At 53.5% G+C, this 27,650-nt stretch overlaps 2 protein-coding genes across 2 annotated transcripts in view; one reads left to right on the top strand and one right to left on the bottom strand.

The window, feature by feature from the left end:
- CATSPERD (cation channel sperm associated auxiliary subunit delta) overlaps window positions 1–8,082 on the bottom strand; it is a 43,973-nt gene extending 35,891 nt beyond the window's left edge. Inside the window, exons 1-4 of the mRNA XM_052642821.1 lie at window positions 8,009–8,082; window positions 5,714–5,768; window positions 4,917–4,993; window positions 4,051–4,123 (exon numbers count right to left, since the gene is read on the bottom strand). Of these exons, the coding sequence (XP_052498781.1) occupies window positions 4,051–4,123; window positions 4,917–4,993; window positions 5,714–5,768; window positions 8,009–8,082 (279 nt within the window). The remainder of the gene's footprint in view (window positions 1–4,050; window positions 4,124–4,916; window positions 4,994–5,713; window positions 5,769–8,008) is intronic.
- Window positions 8,083–9,070: 988 nt separating this feature from the next.
- On the top strand, window positions 9,071–27,562 carry LONP1 (lon peptidase 1, mitochondrial). Its single transcript, XM_052643996.1, has 18 exons — window positions 9,071–9,502; window positions 13,278–13,366; window positions 13,920–14,039; window positions 15,882–16,113; window positions 16,310–16,371; window positions 16,558–16,687; window positions 17,068–17,151; window positions 17,920–18,140; window positions 19,640–19,778; window positions 20,290–20,468; window positions 21,645–21,732; window positions 22,125–22,247; window positions 22,327–22,443; window positions 24,479–24,619; window positions 24,999–25,164; window positions 25,810–26,036; window positions 26,113–26,277; window positions 27,226–27,562. The coding sequence occupies exons 1-18, from the start codon at window positions 9,071–9,073 to the stop codon at window positions 27,400–27,402; spliced, it is 2,892 nt and encodes a 963-aa protein (XP_052499956.1). The 3' UTR covers window positions 27,403–27,562.
- The last annotated feature ends 88 nt before the right edge of the window (window positions 27,563–27,650 follow it).

Below are 27,650 nucleotides of genomic sequence, written 5' to 3' on the forward strand. Positions count from 1 at the left end.
TGGGCAGCCCATAAAACGTTATCAATGGACAGTGTTGCCTCAAGGAATGATTAATAGCCCTACACTTTGTCAGGAGTTTGTTGATCGTGCTCTTATTACTGTGAGACAACAATTTTCTAATTGTCTTCTCTATCATTATATGGATGATCTTCTATTGGCAGCTCCTAGTAAAGAGGAACGAGATAAATTTTTTATTCATGTAAAGAAAGCTTTAAGTGATTTTAATCTTCATATTGCTCCTGAAAAAATTCAAACTGAATTTCCTATTTCATATTTAGGTGCTATTTTGGAACGACAAAAAATAAAACCTCAAAAAGTCCAAATTAGACGAGATAATTTAAAAACTCTTAATGATTTTCAGAAGCCTTTTGGTGATATTAACTGGTTACGTCCCATGTTAGGGATTCCTACACCTCAATTGCGTCATTTATTTTCTACTTTGGAGGGTGAAACTGCTTTTAACAGTCCTCGATCTCTTACTTCTCAAGCAAAAGAGAAATTACACTTTGTAGAGCAACGGTTAAATGAAGGGTTTCTTACTTATCTACAACAGGATCAACCTATATATTTCATAGCGTTCCATACTCCCTATTCTCCTACTGGAGTTATTGCTCAATCTGCAGGGTTGATTGAGTGGGTATTTTTACCCAATAACTATACAAAAAAGCTTACTACTTATATGGATAAAATTGCTTTCCTTATTTTGAAAGGTCGAGGCCATATTACTCAGTTAATTGGAAGTGACCCTCAAACAATTATTACTCAACTTGCTTCCACCCAAGTTTTTCATTGCTTACAGTTTAATAAAAATTGGCAGATAGCTCTTGCATCTTATTCAGGGACTTCTTCTAATCAATATCCTCAATCTAAAATGATAGATTTTCTTCGACATACATCAATGGTTTATAAATCTCCTATATCTAATATTCCAGTTAAAGGAAAAACTATTTTTACAGATGCCAATAAAAATACTCCTGGTTATTGGACTGATACTACTTCTAAAGTTGTTCCACATTCCTTTTCTTCTGTGCAGCCTGCTGAACTTTGGGCCATTTGTTTGGCATTACAAGATTTTTTTGATATTCCTATTAATATTGTTTCTGATTCTAAATATGCAGTCTTTTCATGTATTTATCTTCCTGAAGCCACTCTACCGGTAACTTTAAAAACTAATATTGATAAATTATTTTTTCAGGTTCAACAATTATTAATTAGGCGAACTAACCCTGTCTTTTTTACTCATATTCGAGCTCATTCTTCTCTCCCCGGACCATTATCTCAAGGAAATGAAACTGTAAAATGGCAACATTCTGCATTGGTTCCACCTCAATTACAAATGGATGGGCACCTTCAATTACAAGGAGATATATGGAAATTATGGGCAGTGTCAGGTGACCTTACTATATAGACGGAAAACTTTACTTTAAATATTAATGATCCTAAGGGGCCATTTCAAGTTCATTTGCATATTAATAAATCTTACTCTGCTATAGCATGTGTAAAATTTCCTTATTCTTTACTGTATGGGCAATGGATTTGAAATGAAATTTTGGGAGTTATATCATGTTCTGATTGTAACTTGACTCAATGTATAAATCGTTCCTGGTGAAAAAATGTTGAAAACAAGATGGTCCATTCCAGTAATTATTCTTTGGTCATTGTGAAAGCACAGACTGAACTTTGGTTGCCTGTTAATCTTACTCAACCTTGGTCGGAGTCTTTTGCTGTCACTCATCTTGTGAATGCTGTACAAACTTCTCCATCGATCTCAAAGAATGCTTGGCATTGTCATCGCATCAATTCTTGCTGTGGCTTCAGTAACAACAACAGCAACTGTAGCAGGTCTTGCTTTGCATCAAGGCATACAGACTGCTGATTTTGTCAGGGAATGGCATAAAGATGCTCATTTATTGTGGCAACAACAGCATGATTTGGACTCTCAATTGGCTACTGATGTATTGAATTTACAACATACTGTTTCCTGGTTAGGAGATCAAGTGACTGTGTTAGCTACAAAGAGTGTGTTAAAATGTGATTGGAACTCATCTCATCTATGTGTAACCCCTGTTCCCTTTAATATGAGTGAGGGTTGGGAAAAGGTGAAAAGGTCTTTAGTGGGACACCAGAATTTAACTGCTGAAATTATGGAATTGGAACAAACTATATTGTCAACTTTTAGTAAGACGCTGCCTGATAGTCTTGGTTCTGATATACTGAAGAGTCTTCAAGAAGGATTAGATAACCTTAATCCTTTAGGGCATGTATCTACATTGTTAACAACATCCTTTGTGAATACTTTGTTAATTGTTGCTTTATGTTTTATTGCTTTTATAGTCTACCGGCGCTGGCGAAAAGGGAAACAATTAAAAGAAGAAGCTTTGCGTATTCAAGCACTTATTCAGCATCTACAAGAAAAGAAAGGGGGAGATGTAGGGAACAAGGTATAAAGAAGGTTGAGAAGTGCTTGCAAACGAGACTCTCAACCAGGGCTGAACATTCTTGCAAACGAGATGTTCTGCCCAGTGTAGGGAACTAGGTTTAAGGAAGGTTGAGAAGTGCTTGCAAACGAGACTCTCAACCAGGGCTGAACATTCTTGCAAACGAGATGTTCAGCTAAGAATCCTGTTTGTTCCCGTGGGAAAAGAACATTTCTTGCACACAAGGATGTTTCTCTGATTCCTCAAAAGGAACAGACCATGGGACAAAACGGATTCTAAGTTGATAAGGAAGTTCCCCAAAACACAGTCTTAGCTGCAGTAAATGAGTCAAGGTAAAGGTTATCTCGCCCTGCGCCTGCGCACTGTATAGTCTCTGAATCATAGTGCTTGGCAGTTTGCCCTGTAGCTTGTTGTGCTAGGGATATAAAATAATGTAGCTGTAAGAAGCAAGTGTTAAAATATAAAGATTTAAACCACTCTGCAGTGTTGGTGTTTCATTCCGTCTCCAGCAAGCTAGGACATGGAAGCATCCTAGATGTCCATTAACAGATGAATGGTTACAGAAATTATGGTACATAAATAAATATTTTTTAAAAGACCTTTTTTGAGGATAAAGCCTAATGCATCAATAATGAATGATAAATATAACTGATCAATGTGTCACTTATCAGAAAAACTGGGACTTACCATGTAGCTCAGCCCATAAAGAATCTGCCTGCAATGCAGGAGACTCTGGTTCAATTTCTGGGTCAGGAAGATCTGCTGGAGAAGGGATAGGCTACCCACTCCAGTAATCTTGGACTTCCCTGGTGGCTCAGCTGGTAGAGACTTGGGTTCAATCCCTGGGTTGTGGGAAGATCCCCAGGAGAAGGGAACAGCTACCCACTCCAGTATTCTGGCCTGGAGAATTCTGTGGACTGTATAGTCCATGGGGTCACAAAGAGTCGGACACGACTGAGCGACTTTCACTTAGCTATCAGAAAAACTGGTATGAATATTTTAACAGATGGTAGAACCTTCTGGAGTATAAGTGCCAGCCATCAGATTTCTCAAGACAGCTACTGAGAGGGTACAGGTTTTTCTGTTTTGGTTGACAGTAATTTGGGGAGGTCCTAAAATCAGTGCATGTCATGTATCATGAAACCAATTATAAAGAGCTCTTGGAAGACACCTGATTCTTTTTTAAGGGAAAAAAGAAGTATCTGTTTTGGTAGTAAGGGCAGAATAGAATCAACACTCCTTCCAGATTAGAAAGTACTCTCAATGCCTTTAAGTCCCCAAACTAACAAAACCACAGTAGTATGCACACGGCGTTCCCAGCTATATCTAACCCTGTGTGCCTGCTCGGTCACTTCAGTTGTGCTGGGCTCTCTGCAACCCCATGGAATGAAACCCGCCACGCTCCCCTTGTCTATGGGATTTCCCAGGCAAGAGTACTAGAGTGGGGTGCCATTTTCTCCTTCAGGGGATCTTTTCCACCCAGGGATCGAACCTGTGTCTCTTGCATTAGCAGGCAGATTCTTTGCCATTGTGTCACCAGGGATGCCCCTATATCTAACCCTAAGTATTTACTATTTCAAGCATCTCTCAGATGGTTCAACAACATAACTACCTGCATTGACGTAGGGATGGAAAACGGAATGAGACTACTCTCAAAGTTGTCCTTTGTGAGAAAAATTTGTCTTCTGAAATAAACAATAAAAGGTTTCAATTAGGAAAAAAAGTCAATGTCAGGCATGTTTTCAAATGTTCCATTCAAATAAAATTCCTTTAACAAGCAACCAGAGATTTATTTATCTATCTGTCTACCTACCATTATCTATCATTGTCTATTTAGCTATTGCTCATCTATTTATTTTTGCATGAGTAAACCTCTATAGCATGGCTATTTGGCTTCTTGAAATAACATTAGTTGAAAAGTGTGACTGCATCAAAAATAAAATTATATGAAATGTACATTAAGTCCTGGCTTGTTTTGCTGAGGATGAACTTCAGGTTCGTCCTTTATTTCACTCTCATCCCACTAAAGTAAAGGCTTTCATGTCAGGAATGTGACAGAAAAAAAGAAACAGCATGTTCCCTTAGGCAGGTAACTTTTAAGAGGCCAAAGGCCATGCATGAACATGGTATATTGTTTCCTTACCCAGATCTCTTTCTCTTGCCCGCCTCTGAAAGAATTTTATGGTTTTAAACAGAGAGGAGTTACTGAGTTAATTCCGGTGTATTTTAAAGTTTCCGTTTCTACTGTGAATGGCACTGTTCATAACTGCCTTATATCAAGCCTCTGTGACAAGCTGTACTGTAATTATTTTAGTTATCTTTTCACCTCTTGCTCTCCAGTTGGACCCCAACTGTGGACTCCCTATAGGCTAGCATCTAGCAACAGAGGACTGAGCTGTCTTTTTTCTTAATGTTTGTGTAATCAAAGAACAAGGGTGAATGTAATGGTTTGATAAAAAGAAAGGAAAGATATCTTACCCTAGATACAGGGCTAGGGTTTTCTTACAAGGATGCTTAATCAAGTGAGTTTTCCCAGATGAAAAATACAGGCGGTCCTAGAAAGAGAATCACAAATTTTTAATCCCTATCAATCCTAATAAACACCTGATGAAAACAGTTCCTTAGTGGACAACATGGAACAGTTCCCTAGTGGGCAACTTCAAATTCAATAAAGACACTTAGCCCTCATTCTGTCTGAAAGTGAAAGAAAGTGAAAGTCACTCAGTCCTGTGTTCTATCTACTTCATCTCAATTATTAATAGCTTTTTAGTGACATGGGAGAGGTTACTGCCTACTTCAAAAGGCAATAGTAAGGATTAGATAAAGTAATATTCTATGCCGCCCACAACACTGACATCCAAGAAATACTAGGAAATACTCGTTCTGATCCAGCAATAGAAGTGAAGAATGAATGTTAACTATGGAGCCATCTGTGTGCGTGGTCAGTTGCTTCAGTCATCTCTAGACTCTTTGCAACTACATGGACTGTGGCCCACCAGGCTCCTCTGTCCATGGGGATTCTCCAGGCAAGAATACAGGAGTGGGTTGCCATGCCCTCCTCCAGGAGACCTTCCCCACCCAGGGATCGAACCCGTGTCTCCTACATTGCAGGCGTATTCTTTACCCACTTAGCCACCTGGGAAGCCCATGGAGCCACATAAGGTGTTAGTTGCTTAGGCGTGTCTGTTTGCAACTCATGGAATGTAGCCTGCCAAGCTCCTCTGTCCATGGAATTCTCCAGGGAAGAATACTGGAGTGGGCTGCCAGACACATACCCCTTGTATTTTCTCTTCGACAGGAAACACCTTTCCTGTCCTCAACGTGCGAATACTAGAGGTGAGACAAGAAAATACCTGTCAGTATTTACTAAGTATTCAGTGTGACTCCTACCAGGTTTTCTCTGGGTTAATGGTGCAGTGTACCAGTTCTTGAAGCTTGTAGGATTATGGGAGCCCCTGGAGAATCTGATGAAACAGGGAGCCTTCCTCACCTGGAAAGAGACTTATTCATAGGCAAGAATGGAGACATAATTCCTCAGAGCTCATCACGGGTCATTTCCAGACTGACACCAGATTAGAAATACTCCTGGATTTTGAGGGGGTGGTTTCTGGCTAGGGGGATGGGAAGTTGTTGGTGGCTGGGAGAATGTTGGTCCAGTTTACAGCAGATAAAGTAAACTGGGACTTCCCTGGTGGTCCAGTGGTTAGAAGTCTGCCTGCCAGTGCAGAGGATGGGTTTGATCACTGGGTTGGGAAGATTCCACATGCCAGGGAGCAACTAAGCCACAGCTACTGAGCCCGGGCTCTGGAGTCTGTGCACATCAGTGAAGAGTAGCCCCCACTCTCAGTAATGAGAGAAAACCCACCTGCAGCAACGAAGATCCAGCACAGCCAAAAATTAAATTAAAAAAAAAGATTCTGCCATCTACAGCAGGTTCTCAGTCTTGCATGTGAGTTAGAAGCACATGAAGGTCCTGATAAACTGTAGATTTCTGGGCTCCACTGCTGAGTCTCAGCAGATTCAAGGATCTGCAGTTCTAACAAGTCCCCAGGTAACGCTGATGCTACTGCCTCAGGACTGCACTTTGAGAACCAGTGTGGGGAAATGGGAGGATTGGATGGTACCAATCTTTGCAGACTTTGAGACACATCCAGCCAGCAAGTTTCACCTGAAAGTCCTACTCCCCACTGCCCTATTAAAAGCAAGTGTGTCTTTTTAATTTTACTGCATATGTTTTCACTTCTATAAAGTAAGGTTAAGGAATCACTCTATGAAATTGTTGCAGTGATCAAATGGGAGTATGTACCAGAAATACATTCTCTACTTCATCGTTAAACAGGGCCCTCTGAATGTACAGCTTATTACTGGCAGGAGTTCCCTGAGGGTTGAAACTGGGCTTTAGCATCTGTCCAGTGCCTGTGGCACCTCATGTATGATATTCGCTAATCTAACATTTACTGAAATGAAAACATTTTGGGCAAGGAGTGAATCAGAGAAACAGTCAATGCCCCATGGAGTTAATATCTTAGTGACAGCAACAAACAAGAAAAAATAAGTGTAACAGAAGTTAGTGATTTATAGAAGCAGCAGCTACAGGAGAGAAGTGCAGGGAAGTGAAATCGCTTAGTCCTGTCGGACTTTTTTGCGACCCCATGGACTGTAGTTTACCATGCTCCTCCGTCCATGGGATTTTCCAGGCAAGAATACTGGAGTGGGTTGCCATTTCCTTCTCCAGGGGATCTTTACGACCCAGGGATCGAACCCGGGTCTCCTGCACTGTAGGCAGATGCTTTACCACCTGCGCCACCAGGGAAGTCTATAGGGGAGAGGGGGTCTTTAAATAAAGCAGTGTACTATTTAAGTACTATCTGAATAAAGAAGTCAGGGAGAAAAATCCGGAAGCAAAGCGTCCCAGGCAGAGGGAGAAGCAGGCGCCGAGTCTTCCCTGTTCCTCAAGGGACCGGTGGCTGGAAGCAGTGATTCAGGGGTGGGCAGGGGCGACATCAGTGGTTGTCACATCCCCAGAGGACCCTTGGTGATGCCTAGACACATTTGATTGACTGTCAAGTCTGGGGAACGAGGTACTATTGGCATTGAGTGGGTGGAGGCCAGGGACGATGCTCAACATCCTACAATGTACAAGACAGTCCCACCCCAGAGATTGATCTGGCCTTAGATGTCAGCAGCGCTGTTGAGGAACCCTGGGCCAGACCATGCGAGGAAATGAAGGCTGCACAAGGAAACTGGTTTTTATGCTGGGTGCCACAGGGAAGGGGAATTACAAGGTCAGATTCGTTTACAAACAACTTTGGCTGCCAGGCACAGCCCAGGGCAGTGGTGGCGGAGGTGGCTTGAAGGCATCGGAATCAGGCTAAAGTCTTTAAGTGGCAATGGGAGGACTTGGTGATGGGCTGGAAGGCATGAGGTGGGAGAGAAAAGTGGTTATCAAGTAAACTGGGAATCCTCAATGAGGTTGGGGAGCGGAGCATCTTTCCTAGTTTGCGCCCAGAGATGAGTCTGCCCCATCCCCGACCCCTGGCAGTACCCCAGGCCCGGAAGGGCAGCCCCACCGGCACAGCGGCTGAGCTTTGACCAGCGGGCAGAACCGAAAGGTGGTCGCCACCACCAGCATTAACACCAGCATCTCGCTCCGGCGTTGCCTCCAATACGCAGACTCAACTGCCGCGGGGAGTCTTTTCACAGTCTGGGCATGCGCACCTTGCTCCCCAGAAAGCCCGAACCCGACCTTCTCAACAAGCCCCGCCCCCAGAGCTTGGGCATGCGCACACGGCCGCCCATAGGCAATCTACCTTTTCAGCACTCCCTTAGCGTCTCCCGGGAAACCCGAATCCACCAATCGTGACGCGTCCAGAGTCTGAGCATGCGCATATCACCCAAGTTCCTAAACCTGTTTCGACTAGGCTGCCCCACTCGTTCCCGAAGCTGCGCTTGCAGCCACGGTTTTCTCTTTCTAGGGGCCATCATTCGTGTCCACAGCCCTCCCCGTGATTCGAAGGAGGCTTGAACGCGCTGGCTCAGGTCAGTTCAGTCGCTTAGTCGTGTCCGACTCTTTGCGAGTCCCCATGGACTGCAGCACGCCAGGCTTCCCTGTCCATCATCAACTCCCGGAGCTTGCCCAAACTCATGACCATCGAGTCAGTGATGCCATCCAACCATCTCATCTTCTGTCGTCCCCTTCTCCTCCTGCCTTCAGTCTTTCCCAGCATCAAGGTCTTGTTCAATGAGTCAGTTCTTCGCATCAGGTGGCCAAAGTATTGGAGCTTCAGCTTCAGCATCAGTCCTTCCAATGAATATTCAGGACTGACTTCCTTTGGGACTGACTGGTTTGATCTCCTTTGCAGTCCAAGGGACTCTCAAGAGTCTTTTCCAACACCACACTTCAAGCATGCTGGCTAGGAGATCGGAAAAGGTGGATGTGACGAAGTATCTTGAAAATTTCTAGCTCCGCGCCGTGTAGGCCCCGCCTCCACTCTTCCATGTCCCGCCCCCGCAGCCATCCGTTTCCGGCCACCCCTCCCGCGGGCACCCAGACACGCGCTGGTCGTCACGTGCGCCCCAGCCAGGCCCACGGAAATGACGCAAGTCTTACGCGCCGCCAGGATGGCTGGGCTATGGCGGGGGGCACAGGCTGTGTGCGGCTGTGGGGAGCTGCAAGGTGTTGGGCGCTTCGGCGGCCGCTACTGGCCGCCGCCGGGGGGCGGGTGCCGACTGCGGCCAGAGCTTGGTTGCCCAGAGGCCAGAGGGCCTGCGACGCCTCGCCTCCCTGGGCGCTGTGGGGCCAAAGCCCCGCGGCCGCGGGCCACTGGCGGGGACTTTGGGAGGCGAATAACCGCAGCGGCGGCGGCGCCTTCTCGGGAAGCGAGGATGCCTCCGAGGGCGGCGCGGAGGACGGGGCCTCGGGCGTGGGAGGCAGCGCGGGCGGCGGGGAGGGCCCTGTCATAACGGCGCTGACGCCGATGATGATCCCGGACGTATTCCCGCACCTGCCGCTCATCGCCGTTACTCGCAACCCAGTGTTCCCGCGCTTTATCAAGATTGTTGAGGTAATGAGCGCCCCGCCGTAGGCCTCCGTTTCCCCATGTCTGCAAGCCGCGGGTTGGACCGAGGGATCATTTACCACTTTCATACCCCAGCAACTTTTTCCAGGAGCGAAGCTTCTCCAAGGCCTGGAGTTCAAGTGCTAGTCTTCCCAGCACTAGCTCCATGAACTTGAGCTAGATTCCTTCCCCTTTCAGATCCCTGCAGGAAAGTTGAATCCAGTGAGCTTAGGATTGTCCAGTAGACTCCCAGTCATAGAAATTTGGTGCCGGGAAGGATCAGAACAGTCTTGCCGCTCAGTCACTTCTCTGCGGGTCTCGGTAGCTGTTTTGTGACACTCTTCCCCCAGGGCTATCTGCCTTCCTCATAGCTTCATTATATGTTCATCGGGGTCATGGGCCAGGTGCGGTTGTAAGACTAAGGGACACAGCAGTGAGCAAAACGGACACACATTTCTGCTTTTGGAGCTTAGGTTCCAGCGGGGATTAGAGAGGCATAAATAAGAGTAGTAAGTTAATTCTGTATCGGGAGGTCATTAGTAGTACAGAAAATGATTGAGCGAGAAATTGTAGAGGAATTTTAGGAGGAAGGTGGCCGGAGGATGTTGTCAGGGATTTATTCATTCAGTAGAGTGTTCTTTGGGCTTCCACGGTGCCTCGAAGCGGTAAAGAATTCGCCTACACTGCAGGAAGATCCCCCTGGAGGATCCATTCCAGTATTCTTGCCTGGAGAATCCCATGAACGGAGGAGCCTGTTGGGCTATAGTCCATAGGGTCCCAAAGAATTGGACACGCCTGAGCAATGCAGTCAGGCAGAGTGTTCTTGACTTGTTACCATGTAGCAGGCTGAGGATTCAGCAGAACAAGTTAGACACAGCCCTCTGCCTCAGGAACTTACGTTCTGGTGGAAGAGAGTAAGAGCCATGGCTTAGGGGGTGGGGCAAGTGGACCGGGGTGATGTAATAGAAAGCAAGAGTGCAAGGAACTTGAGCTTTTTTTATTTTTTTTTTATTTTTTGGCTGTGCTTGGTCTTCGTTGCTGCACTCAGGTTTTCTCTAGTCGCGGCAAGTAGGGGCTACGCTTTGTTGCCTTTTGAGGGTTTCTCACTGCAGTGGCTTCTCTTGTTGTACAGCACGGGCTCTAGAGTGTGGGCTCAGTAGTTGCACTTGGTTGCCCCACAGCATGTGGGTTCTTCCCGGACCAGGGATTGAACCTGTGTCTCGCATCAGTAGGTGGATATTTAACCACCGGACCATCTGGGAAGTCCAGACCTTGAGTTTTTAGAATAGGAAGAACCTGAATGCCTGCTTTCTTCCCCACCCCCATCTTTTCTTTCATGATGTGGAAACAAGTCTGTGGAGGAGGTTATCTGTTAACTGTCTAAGCAAGGTCGTCCAATGAATCAGCTTTGTCTGCATTCACCCTCCTCCCCTCACACTCCCATCTTTGCTGCATAAATCTCAGGTATCCCTTGGAAAGCAGAGAGACAGCATTCAGTCAGCAAGCGGGGGACAGAAAGACATCCCCACCCTGGAACTGCTGATTGCGTACGTTTGAGCTGCTCTTCCAAGGGCATTCTCTAATGTTAAATAGTGATTACTGGCAGGCCCTAAGGCCAGACCTTGGGGGTTCACATCCTGGTCCCTCTGCCCCCAGCTTGATAGCCTTGGGCAAGCTGTTCTCTGGGCCTCCATTGCCTCATCTGTGAAATGGGCAATCCCTCATTTCTTAGAGCTGTGATGGGTGGTAAATGAGGTCACGTGTAGGGGACTTAGAAACATAGCTGGTGCTTCATACGGCTTCATAAGAAGTGGCTGCTGTTTCCTCCATGGTGTGCTTCTGACGCCTCAGAGATGACCCTTGGTGGGTCTTTTTTTCATCATTGTCTCCCACTGCCAGCTGTCCTCTACCCTCCAGGCCTCTTGGGCCAGGACTGTTTGGCAGGTATGGTCCCCTCAGCCTTGCAATGTGGCACCTGCCTCCTATCCCCAGTGCCCAAGCAGGGATAAGATTCTTTCAAGAGACACTGTCTGCCCGCCTAGGACTAAGCCGAGAGGGTTCTAGGAGTTGATGCAGATGGTGTGAGGCCGGCTTGTGGAGCTCACGTGGAGTATTTCTGCTGCTGTCCTCAGTCACTCAGTTGTGTCATGCCCTCTGCTGCCCCGTGGACTGCTCTGCTGGGCTTCTCTGTCCATGGGATTTTCCAGGCAAGAGTGGGGTTGCCATTTTCTCCTCCAGTTCTATTGCTGTTACCTTGCAAATAAGGAAAAGGAGTCCTGCCAAAGGGAGGGGCCAGGCGTTAGGATGCAAGGGCCAGGGCACTCCCCTGGTGGTCCAGTGGTTAAGACCAGGTGCTTCCAACGCAGGGGGCACAGGTTTGATCCCTGGTCAGGAGACTATAACCCTGTGCTGCTGCTGCTAAATCGCTTCAGTTGTGTCTGACTCTGTGCGACCCCATAGGCGGCAGCCCCACCAGGCTCCCGTCCCTGGAATTCTCCAGGTAAGAGTACTGGAGTGGGTTGCCATTTCCTTCTCCAGTGCTTGCAAGTGAAGTTGCTCAGTCCTGTCCGACTCTTGGACTGTAGCCTACCAGGCTCTTCCATCCATGGGATTTCCAAGGCAAGAGTACTGGAGTGGGTTGCCATTGCCTTCTCCGATAATCCTGTGCAGTGTGGTCAAAATAGAGACGCAGCAGTCAGCTGTTAACAGAGGAGAAACTGGGAACCTCCAGAGTGCTTAATAAGTAAATCTGAACTTGTTAGTAAAGTTGGGATTACTCTTGATGGTGAAGTTGACCCTGTCTGTGGCTAACTTGCCCCAGTAGCGTCTCCTCATCAGTGGCCTCTGAGTGTAGGCCAGTGACTCTTAAGTTTGGGTGGGTTAGGTACCCTCCTGATGGATGTCCTGGGCCTTTATCCTGAAAAGAATGCCTCTAGAGTGTCAGGAATCCCCATACCATGTGGTCATGGAGTGAGCTAGCACTGCTTCTTAAAGTCTGGTCCCTGAAACAGTAGCATCCCCTGGGAGCTCGCTTGAAATACAGAATCCCAGGCCCATTCCAGCCCCCAGCAGATAAGATACTTTAGAGGTTGGGGCCCAGCCGTCTGTTCTTAAAAAAAAAAAAAAAAAAGCCTCCAGGTGATTCTGATTCGTGCCAAAGTTTAAGGGTCATTAAGTTGAATTCAGGTCTGGCCTGGGACCTGAAGGGAATCGTTTGAGCCCTAAGGACATCTGTGCTCCTCCCCAGCAGCTGTTTCCTGGGAAACATGAACCCTCTATCTGCCAATAAAACAACATGAGAATGCGCTGTGATTGAGGGGGCCGGGGTCGGATGATCATTATATGTGATATAGATGGGATTGGGATATCCATGAAAATTAGCCTGTGGAGTGTGTTGCAGTTGAGTTATGCACATTTACCATTGTCCTCCTGACAAGAGCAGAGGGTTTAGACTCTCAAGCCAAGGCATTTCCCCGCAGAACCAGCTCTGGGAAGGGGATGTGAAATCAGTTTCTTGGCTCTGGCTGTTCATCTCCTTTGAGTTTTCCTTTTAGCAAGAGGGAAAAAATCTAAGGAGTGCAGCTCGCCTGCACTGCCCCATTCCATTCTCCACGCCCGTCCTCTCTTTTCTTTTTGGTTCAGGAGTTCTTGGACCATGTAGGTTAGTCCTGGATCAGATCAGTGCATCTCCAGAGTGTAACACTGAAAATGCTAGAGTTGCTGTCAAAATGTCAGCCAGAAAAACCCACTGTGTTTCACTTTGGGGTTGTTGTCATACTAGGTTAAAAATAAGAAGCTGGTTGAGCTGCTAAGGAGGAAAGTCCGCCTTGCCCAGCCATATGCCGGCGTCTTTCTAAAGAAAGATGACAAGTAAGTGTAATTTCCCCCTCACCCTTTTGTTGAGACCACCCTGGAGTGTAGCTCCCTACAGAGCCCGATCGGTAGAGTAGCCTAGACCTCTGGCCCTTGACCTGAAACAAACCTAGCAAAACCTACGGGAGACAAGACCAAGAGCTGAGCATCCTTTTTTAGATAGGGCTAAGATTCCGCCCCGAGCCCTGAGCCTTGTGTGTAGTTCAGGTAGGGGGAAATTAACCTCAGGGACCCCCGGTGTCAGCTCAGGGCAAGGCCACTTCAGAGCAGAGCTAGGTGGGCAGGTGTGGGGGCTCAGGACTCGTCCGCCTCACTTCTGGGTAGGACTTAGTTCCACTTCGGAGTCAGAAGGCACGTTCTAGGCCAGCTCCGAAAGAGGCAGTATGGAACCAAAGGCCAGGTTCCGTGTGGCCCTGTCTGCCTGTGTGCAGTGACCCTGCATCCCAGAGTGCCAGTGGGAGCCAGGAGGTCAAGGCCAGGATGGGTGTTTCTCTGCTCCTGAGAGAGCCAGAGCACCTGTGCCCATGTGCCCCGTGTCCCTCTCCCTCAGCAATGAGTCAGACGTGGTTGAGAACCTGGATGAGATCTACCACACGGGGACGTTCGTGCAGATCCACGAAATGCAGGACCTGGGGGACAAGCTGCGCATGATCGTCATGGGACACCGGAGGTGCGGGGACGGGACGGGAGGAGTGGCCGCAGCTGGAGGTGGGTCCCCATCTCCAGTCTCAGGGCCCTTCTCTTAAAGCAGTACTCTGGGTGGTCAGGGAGAAGCCAACTCTCACGCTTATTAGTCCACAAAGCACCACAAAACGGAAGCTGGCACGTTGCCGTGTCTCCCATGTCTGGGTGTTGGCCCGCCATCCCCCTGGCGCCCATGTCTGCAGCTCCATTCAACTTGGCAGGTTGCGGGGTTTTTTGGTTGGTTGGTTGGTTGGGGTTTTTCTTGACTATGCCACATGGCATTCAGGATCTAGTTCCCCGACGAGGGATGGAAGCCAGGCCCCCCCTGCAGAGGAAGCACAGTGTTAACCACTGGACCGCCAGGGAAGCCCCAGGCTGTGGCTGTTCACTCACCAGAGTACCCCTGCCTCCACTCTGCTGAAGGGCTGCATACATCTGTAAGCCCAGTCTAACCCTCTGTATTATTATGGCTAATTAAGAAAAACCTATAAGATGAGCTGGATTGAAGCTGAAAGGAATAGACTAGTTGTTCACGTGTTCCAGGGAACATTGGTCTCCCAAAGATGTCCTGTGATCCTGTGCGTGTGAGAGACCTTTCAGGGTCCCTTAGGCTGTAAGTGTTCAGAAAAGCCTCTTACTGAAGATGCTGGTGGGGGGTTTGTTGACTTGAGAGCCCTCTGTCCTTTTTTCTTACAGTCTTTAAAAAAATATATTTATTTGGCTCTGCTGGCTCTATGTGGTAGCATGTGGGATCTAGTTCCCTGACCAGGGATCAAACCCAGGCCCCCTGCATCGGGAATGCAGAGTCTTAGCCACTGGACACCAGGGAAGTCCCATGGAGCCCTTTTCTCTCTCACCCTGCAGAGCGCACCTGGGAAACAGCCTGGGTCAGCAGCGCATCTGTGGACCATCCAGGTGGCTGCACTGATTCCCATGCCCGTCTTCGTGTTAAGTCTGTTTTAGGAAAGAGCCTGCACCTTTGTCTCCTGGGAGGAGTCATGGTGCAGGAGAAACAGAATAAGGTGCAACCAGAATTAATAAAGACACGGGCAGCTCCTCACTGCCCTGCTCACCTGCAGGGTGCCTTGTAGAATGAGTCCTGCTGGCCTCTGAGGCCAGGTCGCCCCAGGGCTCACCAAATCCCCACCGCCTTTTCTCTGTGCACCCTGGTGGTGTCTGCCGGGCGCTGAGTCTGCACCCCTGGTAGTTCTCAGGCCTGCTCTTTAAGAGAGTGCTGTTAGCCTGCTGGGTAGCAACGAGCCAGCACAGCGGTGGCACCCGGCCTGTTGTCTAACGGGCCCTCGGGTGTGAGTGGAGCAGCAGGTGAGGGACCCACCTTGGGGAGCTCACCCCGAGTGGGGAGAACAGGTCACGAGCTGAATTCTGATGGTGGTGGCAGGTGCTTTGTGGGGTAAGCAAAAATGGAGGGCGGTGCTGGGTGATTGTGCAGGTGGGGCTGGCCTTCACGTTGAGAGGTCAGGGAGAGCCTCTTGCTGGAGGCGCCCTTGAACCTGAACGGTGTGCAGGAGCCACTATGGGGTGCGCTGGAGGCTGGGGGAGGGGCAGGCAGAGTCCTGGATGAACCCTGGAGGTGGGCTGCCACTGGCTTCCTCTTTCCCGGAGGGCAGTAGGTGTTGGAATGGATGGGTCGGCTGGAGTCCAGGGGTGGAGGTTCTTGGGTTCTGAGACGGCGGCGAGCCTCAGGCCTGGTGGCTGCAGGGGTCTGGGCCCAGCAGGCCCTTCAGCCATGGACACTGTGGAGGAGCGTGCAGGCAGGATCCCCCCACCCCACCTTGGTGGTGGCTTTACCCCCTCCTCCCGTCTTCAGGGTTCACATCAGCCGACAGCTGGAGGTGGAGCCTGAGGAGCCCGAGGGCGAGAACAAGCAGAAGCTGCGCAAGAAGCCCAAGCGGGGCAAGAAAGAGGCAGAAGAGGACGGGGCCACCAAGCGGCCGCTGGAGGTGGTGGTGGGGCCTGGTCACAGCCCCGCCGGCGAGGTGCTCATGGTGGAGGTGGAGAATGTGGTCCACGAGGACTTCCAGGTGACGGAGGAGGTAAAGGTGAGTGCGAGGGTGTTGGGGGGCAGAGGGCCGTGTTCCCCTGGAGTCCTGGGAGGAGCCAGCTGCTGGCAGGTGGGAGGTGGGCCAGGGCCTCAGCTGCTGTGGAGGAGCTGGCTCCAGCGCAGAGAGGAGGGGCCCAGGGGCTGCAGCTCCCTCTGGTCTGGTGACCCACGCTTGGGGCTTCCCTGCTCACTAGGCGCTGACTGCGGAGATCGTGAAGACCATCAGGGACATCATCGCCTTGAACCCACTCTACAGGTTGGTCTTGTGTGCTCTCTCCTGGAGGCCAGGCTAGCCTGGGCATGTCCTGCTCGAGGGGCTCCTGAGGCAGCCCGGGTCGGGGGAGCAGCTTCATGCTTCAGCTGTCGGCAGATGGGAGGGCGTGTCAGGAGGGTGGCTGCCTTGGTGGTTGGCGGCCTGGTGCAGCGCCCGGGTCCCTTGCAGGGAGTCTGTGCTGCAGATGATGCAGGCCGGCCACAGGGTGGTGGACAACCCCATCTACCTGAGCGACATGGGCGCAGCGCTGACGGGGGCCGAGTCCCACGAGCTGCAGGAAGTCCTGGAGGAGACCAATGTGAGTGCGGCCGGGGGCCTCCCTGACTGGCTGCTGCTCTTGGGCGGTTTCACGTTAGCCCGCCTCCTTCCATCTGCCCCCGACCCCTGGTCCTTGGTAATGGCCGCGCGGTATCCTCCTGGGTGGTGCCTATCATTCAGTGGGTGGCGTGTTTGGGTTGTCCCCACACTCAACATTAGAAGCAGTGCCTCTGCCAACATCCTCATCCCCACAGCCTGCAGGCCCGCAGGGTGTGGCTGAAGCCCTGGGTCCGAGGGGGCTGGCCTCTCGGATTTGAGGAGGCGTGGCCTGTCCACCCGCCAGGGCTCACACTTCTTGTGCCCTGCTTCCCCTGTCCCCCAACCCTCGGCCTGCACACATGATCTTCCCTTTCTCGGCAGATACCAAAGCGGCTGTATAAGGCCCTGTCCCTTCTCAAGAAGGAGTTTGAACTGAGCAAGCTGCAGCAGCGCCTGGGCCGGGAGGTGAGCAGAGGTTGCGAACCCATGGCAACATCACACTGGGGCCAGGAGCTGTGTGCAGAGTGAGAGGTCCCCTGACTGTCCAGGGAGCTCTGGGGAAAACCTAGAAATTGGGAGGCAGCCTGGGAAAGGTTGAAGGGACTTTCCCCATACTCGGCTGGTGGAGGCCTACCTTGGCTGCTTGGACTGTCCGTTTCCCTTTTCCAGACTTAGGTCACTTTTATCATTTAGTTTTTAAAAAAAATTTTTACTGGAGTATAGTTGACTTACAGTGATGTATTAGTTTCTGCTATACACCAAAGTGAATTAGTTATGCAAATATTCTTATTTGAGATTCATTTCCACCATAGACCATCATATCACTTGATTCTATATTAGGTAAAAGAGTTGTATTACATCTTTTATTGGAAAAGCCACGAGGCAGCTGTCTTGCAAAAGTGCAGGGCAGCATGTCCCGGGGCAGGCGCCAGTGTTGAGCCTGTGTCCTGCTGTGTCAGCTTTTAGAGGGTGACACCGCTTTGATGAGTGTGGGGTTCATGCTGGCATCAGGTCCGGCTTTCCCTGGTTGTAACCAGGATTGAAGGGCGGATCCCTTCCTCCCCTGGAAGTTGGGGTCACTTATCGCGAGACCTGTGTGCAGGGGACTCCAGGTTGAAGGTGAGGGCCACTGGAGGCTGGGTGTCCCAGGTTTGTCTCCTGGGTCCCGAGGATGTGGCAGGCCCCCGGGCCTCGGCCCCCTCCTCTGGTCTGACAGTGGCCTGGGCCCCACAGGTGGAGGAGAAGATCAAGCAGACACACCGCAAGTACCTGCTGCAGGAGCAGCTGAAGATCATCAAGAAGGAGCTAGGCCTGGAGAAGGATGACAAGGATGCCATCGAGGAGAAGTTCCGTGAGCGGCTCAAGGAGCTCGTGGTCCCCAAGCACGTCATGGACGTGGTGGACGAGGAGCTGAGCAAGCTGGGCCTGCTGGACAACCATTCCTCCGAGTTCAAGTGAGCAAGTCCCGAGGGGCCTGGCGTGGGGGCCAGGATTTGACCCTGGAAGGCCAGGACGGTGGGGGGCCCTCGGGCATGTTCCTGTCACCACACGTGTTCAGTCCTCTCGTGTGGTCCCTGCAGGGGCCGGGTCTCTGTCCCACTTGTTTCACAGATGAAGGAATTGCAGCTTGGAGAAGTTAAATCAGTGCCCCTGCCCCTGGGCTGGTGGATGGGGACGGATTTGAAGCCAGGGACGTTGGGCTGCAAGCCCGTGCCACCCGTCAGGACGAGGAGTTCCCAGGACCAGTGCCCCGCAGCCAGCCCCTCCCCTGACCTTCTGTCCCCTGGTCTCCTCTGGCAGCTTTGAGAGTCAGAAAACGAGTGTCTTCCTGTTCTTGCCTGGCCATTGTTCTCCTGTGCACGCTGGCTGGGGGTCAGGGTGGCTGCTAAGGGGTCAGGGGACCATGCGATGCTTCTGACTCTACCTGGGCGCTGCTCCAGGACAGCTGTGTGGGACAGCTCCTCAGAGGGTCGGGCTTCCCGGGCTGCTGTGTTAGGCCCCTGTCTGATCAGGGTGTTTGGTGAGGTCTGGTCTCTTGCTCAGGGACCCTGGAACTCCCTGGTTTCCCCAGATGCCGCAGACCTGTACACCAGAGACACTCCCAGCTCCTCTCCCTGGGGCAGCAGTACATTCCCCACGTTCACATCAGGGTGGACCACACACGTAGTGCCCCAGACACCATCGACTTCTCTTCCGGTCTGGAGGCAGAGACCCTCACTTCTGGTGTGATGAGAAGGATGGGTTCCTTCTGGAGGCCTTGGGGGAATTGTTTCTAGCCTCTTCCAGCTTCTTGGAAACATTCCTTGCTCCCAGCCCATCCTTCTTCAGAGCCTCTCTCCCACCTCTGCTTCTCTTGTCTGGCTCCTCCTCTGACTGCCCTTCCTGCCTGCTCCTCCTCAGGCCCCTTGAGAGGGGGTTCCTCTGTCCCTGGCTCACAGCTCCAGGCCTCAGTTTCCCCACTTGCGCTGGGTGAGGTTGTCCTCATCGCTGGCCCCTCCTGAGCTGTGGGACTCTGAGCTGTCCCCATGCTCACTGAGCCTCTGGGCCAGGAGCTGCGCCCACACAGGCAGACCTCGGGACGCTGCAGGCTTGGTTCACGGCAGGAAAGTGAGTCATGTGAATTTTGTTGGTTTCCCTGTTGAGTGTAGAAGTTATGTTTACCCCATACTGTAGTTTAAGTTTGCAGTTGCATTCTGTCTAAAAAAAGGAAAAAGTATGTTACGTGCTTTAATTAAGAAGTACTTTATCACCTGCTGAGGCAGAGTTAGTACAGACCTTCACGGTATAAAACACACGGTGTCTGCCTGGAGCAGTAGGTGAGGCGGGCCGGCCTGTCGAGCGCTCTCTGTGCAGCTCCAGTGTTGGGTGCCTGGGTCGCAGTGCCTGCGTGTGCAGCTGGGGAGTCAGGTGGCGCGCAGGGCCTGCTCACCGGCCCTCACCTGTCCCATGGTAGCGTCACCCGCAACTACCTGGACTGGCTGACGTCCATCCCGTGGGGCAAGCACAGCAACGAGAACCTAGATCTGGCTCGGGCCCAGGCGGTGCTGGAGGAGGACCACTACGGCATGGAGGACGTCAAGAAGCGCATCCTGGTGAGGCCCCACCCAAGCCCCGCCCACACCCTCGCACAGGCCCGGGGCCTCCTGCCGGGGACCCAGGACTCCCCGTGCAGCTGGGGAGACCCGGAGGAGCCCCCTGTGAGTCTGGGCTCTGGGAGGGGCTTGGCCGTGGCAGGGCTGGAGTGGTGTCAGCAGGGGCCTGAGGCACCAGTGTTGGAGTGGCTCATAGGTGCCAGGGGCCGCCCAGGGCTCCTGGATCCACCAGGGGGATAAAAACGCTCGTGAGAGGAGGAAATGGGACAGAGGCATCTGGCTGAGGGCTGGTGGGCCTGGCATTGGGGTCACCCCCCCAGTCAGTCTCTACATCCCCCGGCGCCTGCTCGTCCTGTTGGTGCCACAAGCTGTCCCTCCCTGTGACAAACCAGTCTGGTCAGCTTGGCGCCTCCAGGCCAGGCGCTCCTAGCCATGGGGAGCCTCAGGCCAGGTGGGCCCCCTGCCCTTCAGAAAGTCCAGCGCTACCTCATGCAGCCGCCTCTGCACGCAGGAGTTCATTGCCGTCAGCCAGCTCCGGGGCTCCACCCAGGGCAAGATCCTCTGCTTCTATGGGCCCCCGGGCGTGGGCAAGACCAGCATCGCCCGCTCCATCGCCCGTGCCCTGAACCGGGAGTACTTCCGCTTCAGTGTTGGAGGCATGACAGATGTGGCCGAGATCAAGGGACACAGGTAGGTCCGTCCCCCCCGCCCCCAGAGCTCACCTCTCCTCCTGTCAGCCTGCCTTTTCCTGGGTCTGTTCCTGCTCTGGTATCGTGATGGGGACAAGCAGCAAACTGCACATAGGAGTAGGTAACTGAAAAGGTGTTTATTGACTTAAGGCCCAGCTCGATCAAGGTGCTCAAACATTTGCTCAAAATCTCGGCTTCTCAGTCACTGGGAGAGCCTCTTGGCCGGGCTGCCAGTAGACAGCTGCACGGCTCCAGCTCACATTCCACCAGCTCAGCTCCCCACAGCACTGGCCGAAGTTCGGGAGCTGTGTCGTGGCCTCAGGCCTGCGCACTAGAGTGGGAGGTCTCCCTGGTGAAGACTCAGGGCCTGTCTTGGTTCTCTCCTCCCTTGTCAGGCACAGAGCGGGGGCTGGCATTCCCTGTGTGCAGGCTCTTACAGCCACCTGGTCTTTGCATGGCACCCTTCAGTGGGACGTGCAGGGTGTCGTGTGTGTTGTGTTCCAGGGCTTCCCGCCCTGTTGGCCTCTGCAGAGGGTGGGTCTCTGAAAAGCCTGGCTCAGTGAGACACAAGCACAACAGATACATGAGTGTCTGCTCCGAGCTGACTTGGAGCATACCTTTATCTGGTGGTGTTCAAAGAAGGGTTAGATCTGTGTCTAAATTACTTTTCTGGTTTTTCTAAAAACACGGACAGTCCTGGACACTGGGACCTGCAGGTCTTCCTGGCAGCAGTCCTCCTGAAAGCATGTGCCGGCTGGGCCCTGGGCCTGGTGACCCCGGGGACCCAGGCGTTGGAGACGTTGCTGCGACAGGCCCCAACTGCTCCCCACTCTCTCCTTTTGCTGAGTCAGGCCATGCAGGCTGGGTTTTGCTATCTAGGGGGATGAGTCTGAGTGAGACTTGGCTGTGAATCTGTTCCCTGCACTTCCTGCCTGAGCTGGGGGAGGGACCCTGCAGCATCCGGGTGATCTACTTCTCTGCCCACCTGCACAGCACGGAAGCATTTATCTTCTGCTGGGCCCCCCACGCTGCCTGTGTCTCCTCTGGGCAGCTCTCGGCAGGGGGGCCATGTGTCTCACATGGGTGTCTCAGAGCTCCAGGGAGCTGGGCCTCAGGCACTGGTGTGGCTAGCCCAGGTGTTGGGGCACCCACCGCCCTGCCTTGCCCTCTTCCCCAGGCGGACATATGTGGGCGCCATGCCGGGCAAGATCATCCAGTGTCTGAAGAAGACCAAGACGGAGAACCCCCTGGTCCTGATAGACGAGGTGTGTGGGGCTGGGGGGATGGGCCTGGCTGGGCGCACACCCCTTCCCGAGGCTGGACGTGGGCCCTGGGCCTTCCTGGCCCCCAGCTCCAGGTGGCCCTGAGCAGACGAAGTCTGTGTTCAAGGTGAAATCATGGTCCCTGCGGTTTCCGTGGTGCCAGTCACAGGGTGGCCTTGCTGCTCCCAGGCTGTCTCCTGACATTGGCGCCCCTGCCCTGGAGGGCGCCGTCCCTGCCCCAGCCTCGCAGTCGTGCCGGCCCCCCTGCTCTTCCTTCCTTCTGCTCCGGCCTTCCCCAGCCCTGACCCCTGGCTCTGTCTCCCATTGGGGTGTCTGGTGAGCAGGCGCTGGGGCAGGACAGGGGCCAATACCCCCGCCCACTCCTGCCTCTTCAGGTGGACAAGATCGGCCGGGGCTACCAGGGCGACCCCTCATCTGCGCTGCTTGAGCTGCTGGACCCTGAGCAGAATGCAAACTTCCTGGACCACTACCTGGACGTGCCCGTGGACTTGTCCAAGGTGCGTGTCCTTCCCGGGGCTGGGCCAGGGGGGATGGATGGGTACCCTGTTCCCCCGCACCTCACGGCCCCACCCCCAGGTGCTGTTCATCTGCACGGCCAACATCACCGAGACCATCCCCGAGCCACTGCGGGACCGTATGGAGATGATCAACGTGTCAGGCTACGTGGCCCAGGAGAAGCTCGCCATTGCTGAGGTGAGACACCCACAGCTCGGCCCTGGGCTCAGGAAATAGCCAGGTGCTCCCTTGGGGCCAGGCCCTTAGCTAGAGCTCAGGGTACTGTTCAGGGGCTCTCGTGCCAGAGGGACAGATGGGATGGGGCGGGATGACGAGAAGCAGATGAGGCTGGTGTGAACCGTTCCTGCCAGTCACGCCTCTGACGCTGAGGCGTGGGGGTGGGGTCCCTGCGCTTGCCGGTCCCCACTGAGGGGCCTGTGAGTCAGTGTGGTCTTGACTTGGCATCCCGGAACAGCATGAGACCCAGGGTCCACGCTCAGAGCAGAGCCCAGCCCCCAGCTTGGATGCAGGCCCCAAGTCCCTGGCCTCTCCTACCTCAGACTGACCAGGTGTCAGTCAGGGGTTCCCACCATCCCCTCCTCGGTTTGATAATTTGCTGGAACAGCCTACAGAACTCAGGAAATGGGTTTATTCACTGTTACCAGTTTATTATGAAGGATTCAACCAGGGAACAGCCAAAAAAGAGACACTGGGGCAAGGAGTAGGGAAGGACCCATTTCTCAGGTTATTGATCAGATCCTTGGTTGTGTGTGATTAGCCCCCCAGCGCCCTTCCCTCCCTGGGGGCAGAGACCTCTGTCCCTCCAGTTTCTCGGTTGGTTCTTCTGGCCCCCAGCCAGCTATGCTAATAATTACCTTGTTATTCTTAGTGTTCTGGAAGGGGCTTTTCTTGAATAAGAAGGGCTGCTCTTCTTGTCCCTGTCACTTGGGAAGGCCCACGGGTCCTGGAAGCGCTTGTGTGGGAATTCTCCTGTCCCAGCACTGCAGGCCGTAGAACCAGAGCAGGAGCCACCTCTGCAAGCACAGTGCTGAACACAGCACGGCCCCACCCGTGGCCTCAGGGCCCCACCCTGTCTTGGGGTCCCGAGTTCAGCTCTGATAGGAAGCCCCCGCCTTTAATGTCACACGTGTGGCTGGTGTCCAGGCCCGGTCACTCGCAGCTGTGGGCCTTACAGGGAGGCCATGGTTCCCAGTTCTGCGACCACCTGCCTGGCCTTTTCCTGGTCCCAGGCTCACCCAAGGTTCAGGCCTCTGCCTGCACCTGTGGTAAGAAGCTTTTCCTGGGTGGGGAGTCCTTCCCTTCTGGTGCCCAGGGGTGCGGCAGCTTCGCTAGCCTGCAGTCAGCAAAGCCAGGCTTCCTTCCCAGTGGACTGTATTCCTCACGTAGCGTTCTCTTTCTAGAATGGGCTTGAGTGAACTCGTCCCCTTGAGCCTTCTGCAGCTGTGACTGGAGCTGGCTCCCAGTCTCTGTGTTCCCTGGCAGGGTGGGCAGCGAGAAAAAGAGCTCTTGGCTGAGGTGGTGGCAGGGGTGCTGGACTCCCCCCAGCCTGGAGACTTGACGGGACAGCGGAGGGGCAGGCTTGGCGGAGTGGGTGGAGGGCTTCCTTCAAGGCCCTGGAGGAGGAGGAAGATGAGGACTATGGGATGCATTGGGCCTGTGGTCAGTGTTCAGGACTGACTGTCCAGCCATTGCTGTGTGGCAGAGGAGTGACCTTGGAGCCTGTGACCTGCTCCCCATCCCTGCCTGTACTGGGCAGCAGCTACTAACCAGTCTCAGTATGAGGAGCAAGTCTAGGGGATCAAGGAGGCCTTCCTGGAGGAAGAGGCACCTACGATGGCACCTGGAGGGAGGGCAGGAGTCAGATCTGGGCAGAGGCTGGAGCCTTGGGAGCATGTGGAGGTGGCAGGCCAGTGTCTGCAGGTCCCAAGCCCTCTGTTCAGGATCCTGGCACCCGCCAGGATCGCTACCTGCACCTCACGTCCTGGCCTCACTGACTCCTCACCCTTTGGGTCTTGGCTTAGGCATGGCCTCCTGGAGCAGCCTCCCTGACACCCTGTCATTGCTGGATGACTTCCAGCGGACAGGGGCTTGTCAGGGCAGGCCCAGGGTATACCTCAGTGACCTCATCTACACAGCCAGGGGTCTTGGAAGGCTGGGCGGGGGGTCCTAGAGGCCCTGGGGGTCCTGACGGCAGCTTTCCTCCTCCCCTTAGCGGTACCTGGTTCCTCAGGCCCGTGCCCTCTGTGGCCTGGACGAGAGCAAGGCCAAGCTGTCGTCCGACGTGCTGACCCTCCTCATCAAGCAGTACTGCCGGGAGAGTGGTGTCCGCAACCTGCAAAAGCAGGTGGAGAAGGTGAGCTGCCTGCCCAGCAGCAAATGGAGCCTGGGGCTGTGATGGCTAAAGTGGGCCCAGCCAGACAGGGGACACATGCCACAGTGGGTGCCCAGGAGTCACAGCCACAGACAGGAAGCAGATGGTAGGGTCAGGGCTGGGGGTGGGGAACGGGGAGTGAGTGCTTAATGACAGGAGGTTCTAGAAGGATGGCTGGACGTGAGCCCCCGTGCACTTCTGCCACTGAGCTGTCTGCTTACAAATGGCTCAGATGGTTTTAGGTCATGTGTGCTTTACAAACTGTAAAAAGTTAGAACGTGAGCGGAGATGAGCTGGGGTCAGGTTGGGGACGGGAGGGTCCTGTGGCCTGGCCACCCCCCAGCCCACCGTGCCCATGCAGGTGTTACGGAAGTCTGCCTACAAGATTGTCAGTGGTGAGGCTGAGTTTGTGGAGGTGACACCCGAGAACCTGCAGGACTTTGTGGGGAAGCCGGTGTTCACAGTGGAGCGCATGTATGACGTGACGCCGCCTGGCGTGGTCATGGGCCTGGCCTGGACGGCCATGGGTGAGTGGCCTCTGCATCTCCAGGAGAGGTGGGCGCGCTCACCGTGGGGTGCTCTGAACGCCCTTCCCTGCTGGTAGGAGTGCGCAGGGCTGATTCAGGGACCCTGAGGTGGCAGCAGTGCCGTGAGCTTTGAGTTCCTGGTTTTCAGGTTTGCCTGAAGGAGAGCCCCTCACAGCCGCAGAGGCAGCTCTGGGTAGAGGGTTCGGGGAACCCTGTCCAAGTGGCCTCGCTGTGCCCACTGGCCCTGGGGTCTGGGAGCTGCAGTGTGGTGGGAGAGCAGCTCAGGGGCTTGTGTAGCTGAGATGCAGGTCTGCAGGGAGGCAGGGGGTGTCAGAGGAAGTAGGCTGAGGGCATGGAGTCTGATGATCTGGGCTGTACTGAGATAGCTGTGCTCCTGAGCCTGCAGGCTCTGTGGCAGGCAGGTACTGTCTTCAGGTTTTTGTGTAACCAGGTCTGTTCCTGCAGCTCCACCTGCTGCCCTGAGGAGGTGGCTGCAGGGACAGTGTGAGCACTGGGGGTGAGGAGGTTCTAGGCTGGGATGAGCAGTGTAAGGAACTTTACTGGGAAGTGCTGAGCAGGTGGTTGGGGCAGCTGTCCTGGAGTCTGGGTCTGCCCTGGTTCATGGCTCTGCCCTCGGGTCCCCAGGAGGCTCCACGCTGTTTGTTGAGACGTCCCTGAGACGGCCGAGGGACAGAGACAGTGACAGTGACAAGGGGGACAAGGATGGGAGCCTGGAGGTGACGGGCCAGCTGGGGGAGGTGATGAAGGAGAGCGCCCGCATCGCCTACACTTTCGCCAGGGCCTTCCTGATGCAGCATGACGCCTCCAACAAGTTCCTGGTGACCTCGCACATCCACTTGCATGTGCCTGAGGTGAGGCCCACCCTGATCCCTTGCCCTGGGTCGCACGCCTGCCAGGCTCCCTGCCCACCTGCCCGTCTCCCTGCAGGGTGCCACCCCCAAGGACGGCCCAAGTGCCGGCTGCACCATCGTCACGGCCCTGCTCTCCCTGGCTCTGGACCGGCCAGTGCGGCAGAACCTGGCCATGACGGGTGAGGTCTCCCTCACAGGCAAAGTGCTGCCTGTGGGCGGCATCAAGGAGAAGACCATCGCGGTGAGTGTTGCACCGGCTCAGCGAGAGAGACCCGGACAACGTATGGCCATCACAGCCATCACTCAGGGCTGACCTCACCTCCAGGGGAAAAGGCAGGGTGACAGGCTGAGTTTAGATGGGGAAAGTGAGGCTCTCTGGGCTTAAGGTTGGACCCAGGGTTGCCTGGCCTGGAGCCTCTATTGAGCTGACAACCTGACTCCCCACCCCTCGCCCAGCAGTGGTTGATCCAGCCCATCTCGGCTCCTTCTTTGAGGTTGAGACTGGGGTCTCCATCTCTGCAGGAGACAGTGGTAGAGCCTGGTCTCCCGCGGTGTGTAGGTTGGACTGTGGAGGCAGCCCTTTGTCCTGGGTTTCCCGTTGGGCTGAGGGATTCCTAATGGAGCCCCACTGTCTCGGAGCCCCCACACACCTCACTGTGGCACCCTGGTTCTGGCCCTCATATGCTCCACCCTGGTATCTCAAAGAGTGGTCCCCAGAGGCTCTGGCAAGGGAGACACCCCAGGCAGGGTGTGTGGGCCTTGCTTTCCTCACCTGTAGAGTGGGAGCTTCCATGGGCCACTAATCCCTAAAGCAGCACATGGGAACCCCCATCCCCCAAGGAGCAGTCAGGCTGACGAACAGGTCATGCAGTGTGGGAACTTTCAGCTCCTATGCACTTTTAGGTGCCAAACCTCAAAATGTAAAACAGTGGGTCCTGTGATTGACCTAAGAAACCATGTACATCACACTGCATGTATTTCCAGGCCCACCTAGGGTTTGGGAGCATTTGGGCTGTGAGCACCTACCTGAGTAGAAGCCTGAGCCCTGCTCCCCAGGCTGCCAGAGTGGAGGCTGATAGTACCTGGGGCCTGTTTTCCTCATCCCTGCAAGGCAGGGCGGGCACCAGGAGTCTGGCTCCCTGCCCAGCCCTCTCCTTCCTCCACTGACCAGCCACCCCCTCCCTCCCAGGCCAAGCGTGCTGGGGTGACCTGCATCGTCCTGCCAGCTGAGAACAAGAAAGACTTCTACGATCTGGCTGCCTTCATCACAGAGGGCCTGGAGGTGCACTTTGTGGAGCACTACCGGGAGATCTTTGACATCGCCTTTCCGGAGGAAAGGGCCGAGGCCCTGGCGGTGGGGCGGTGACCGCAGCCCTTGGTGCTGCTGGGCCTGGCCCCCGCTGGAACTGCACCCCTGGAGGGGCTCTGGGCAACTGAGCCCCAGGAAGCTTGGGGGAAGACTGGAAGCCCGATCTTACTATGACTCAATCAGTGTATTTAATTATGATTAAACACCGTTTCCAGTACTGCTTGTCTGTGGCCTCTTTTGTTGCTCACCACCACCTCTCCGGGATGCTCCAGGGGGTGGGACCCTCCCCCCCAATTCTCAACGGT

The sequence above is a fragment of the Budorcas taxicolor genome, chromosome 7 (genome assembly GCF_023091745.1).
Source record: "Budorcas taxicolor isolate Tak-1 chromosome 7, Takin1.1, whole genome shotgun sequence".
Classification (NCBI taxonomy): Eukaryota; Metazoa; Chordata; class Mammalia; order Artiodactyla; family Bovidae; genus Budorcas; species Budorcas taxicolor.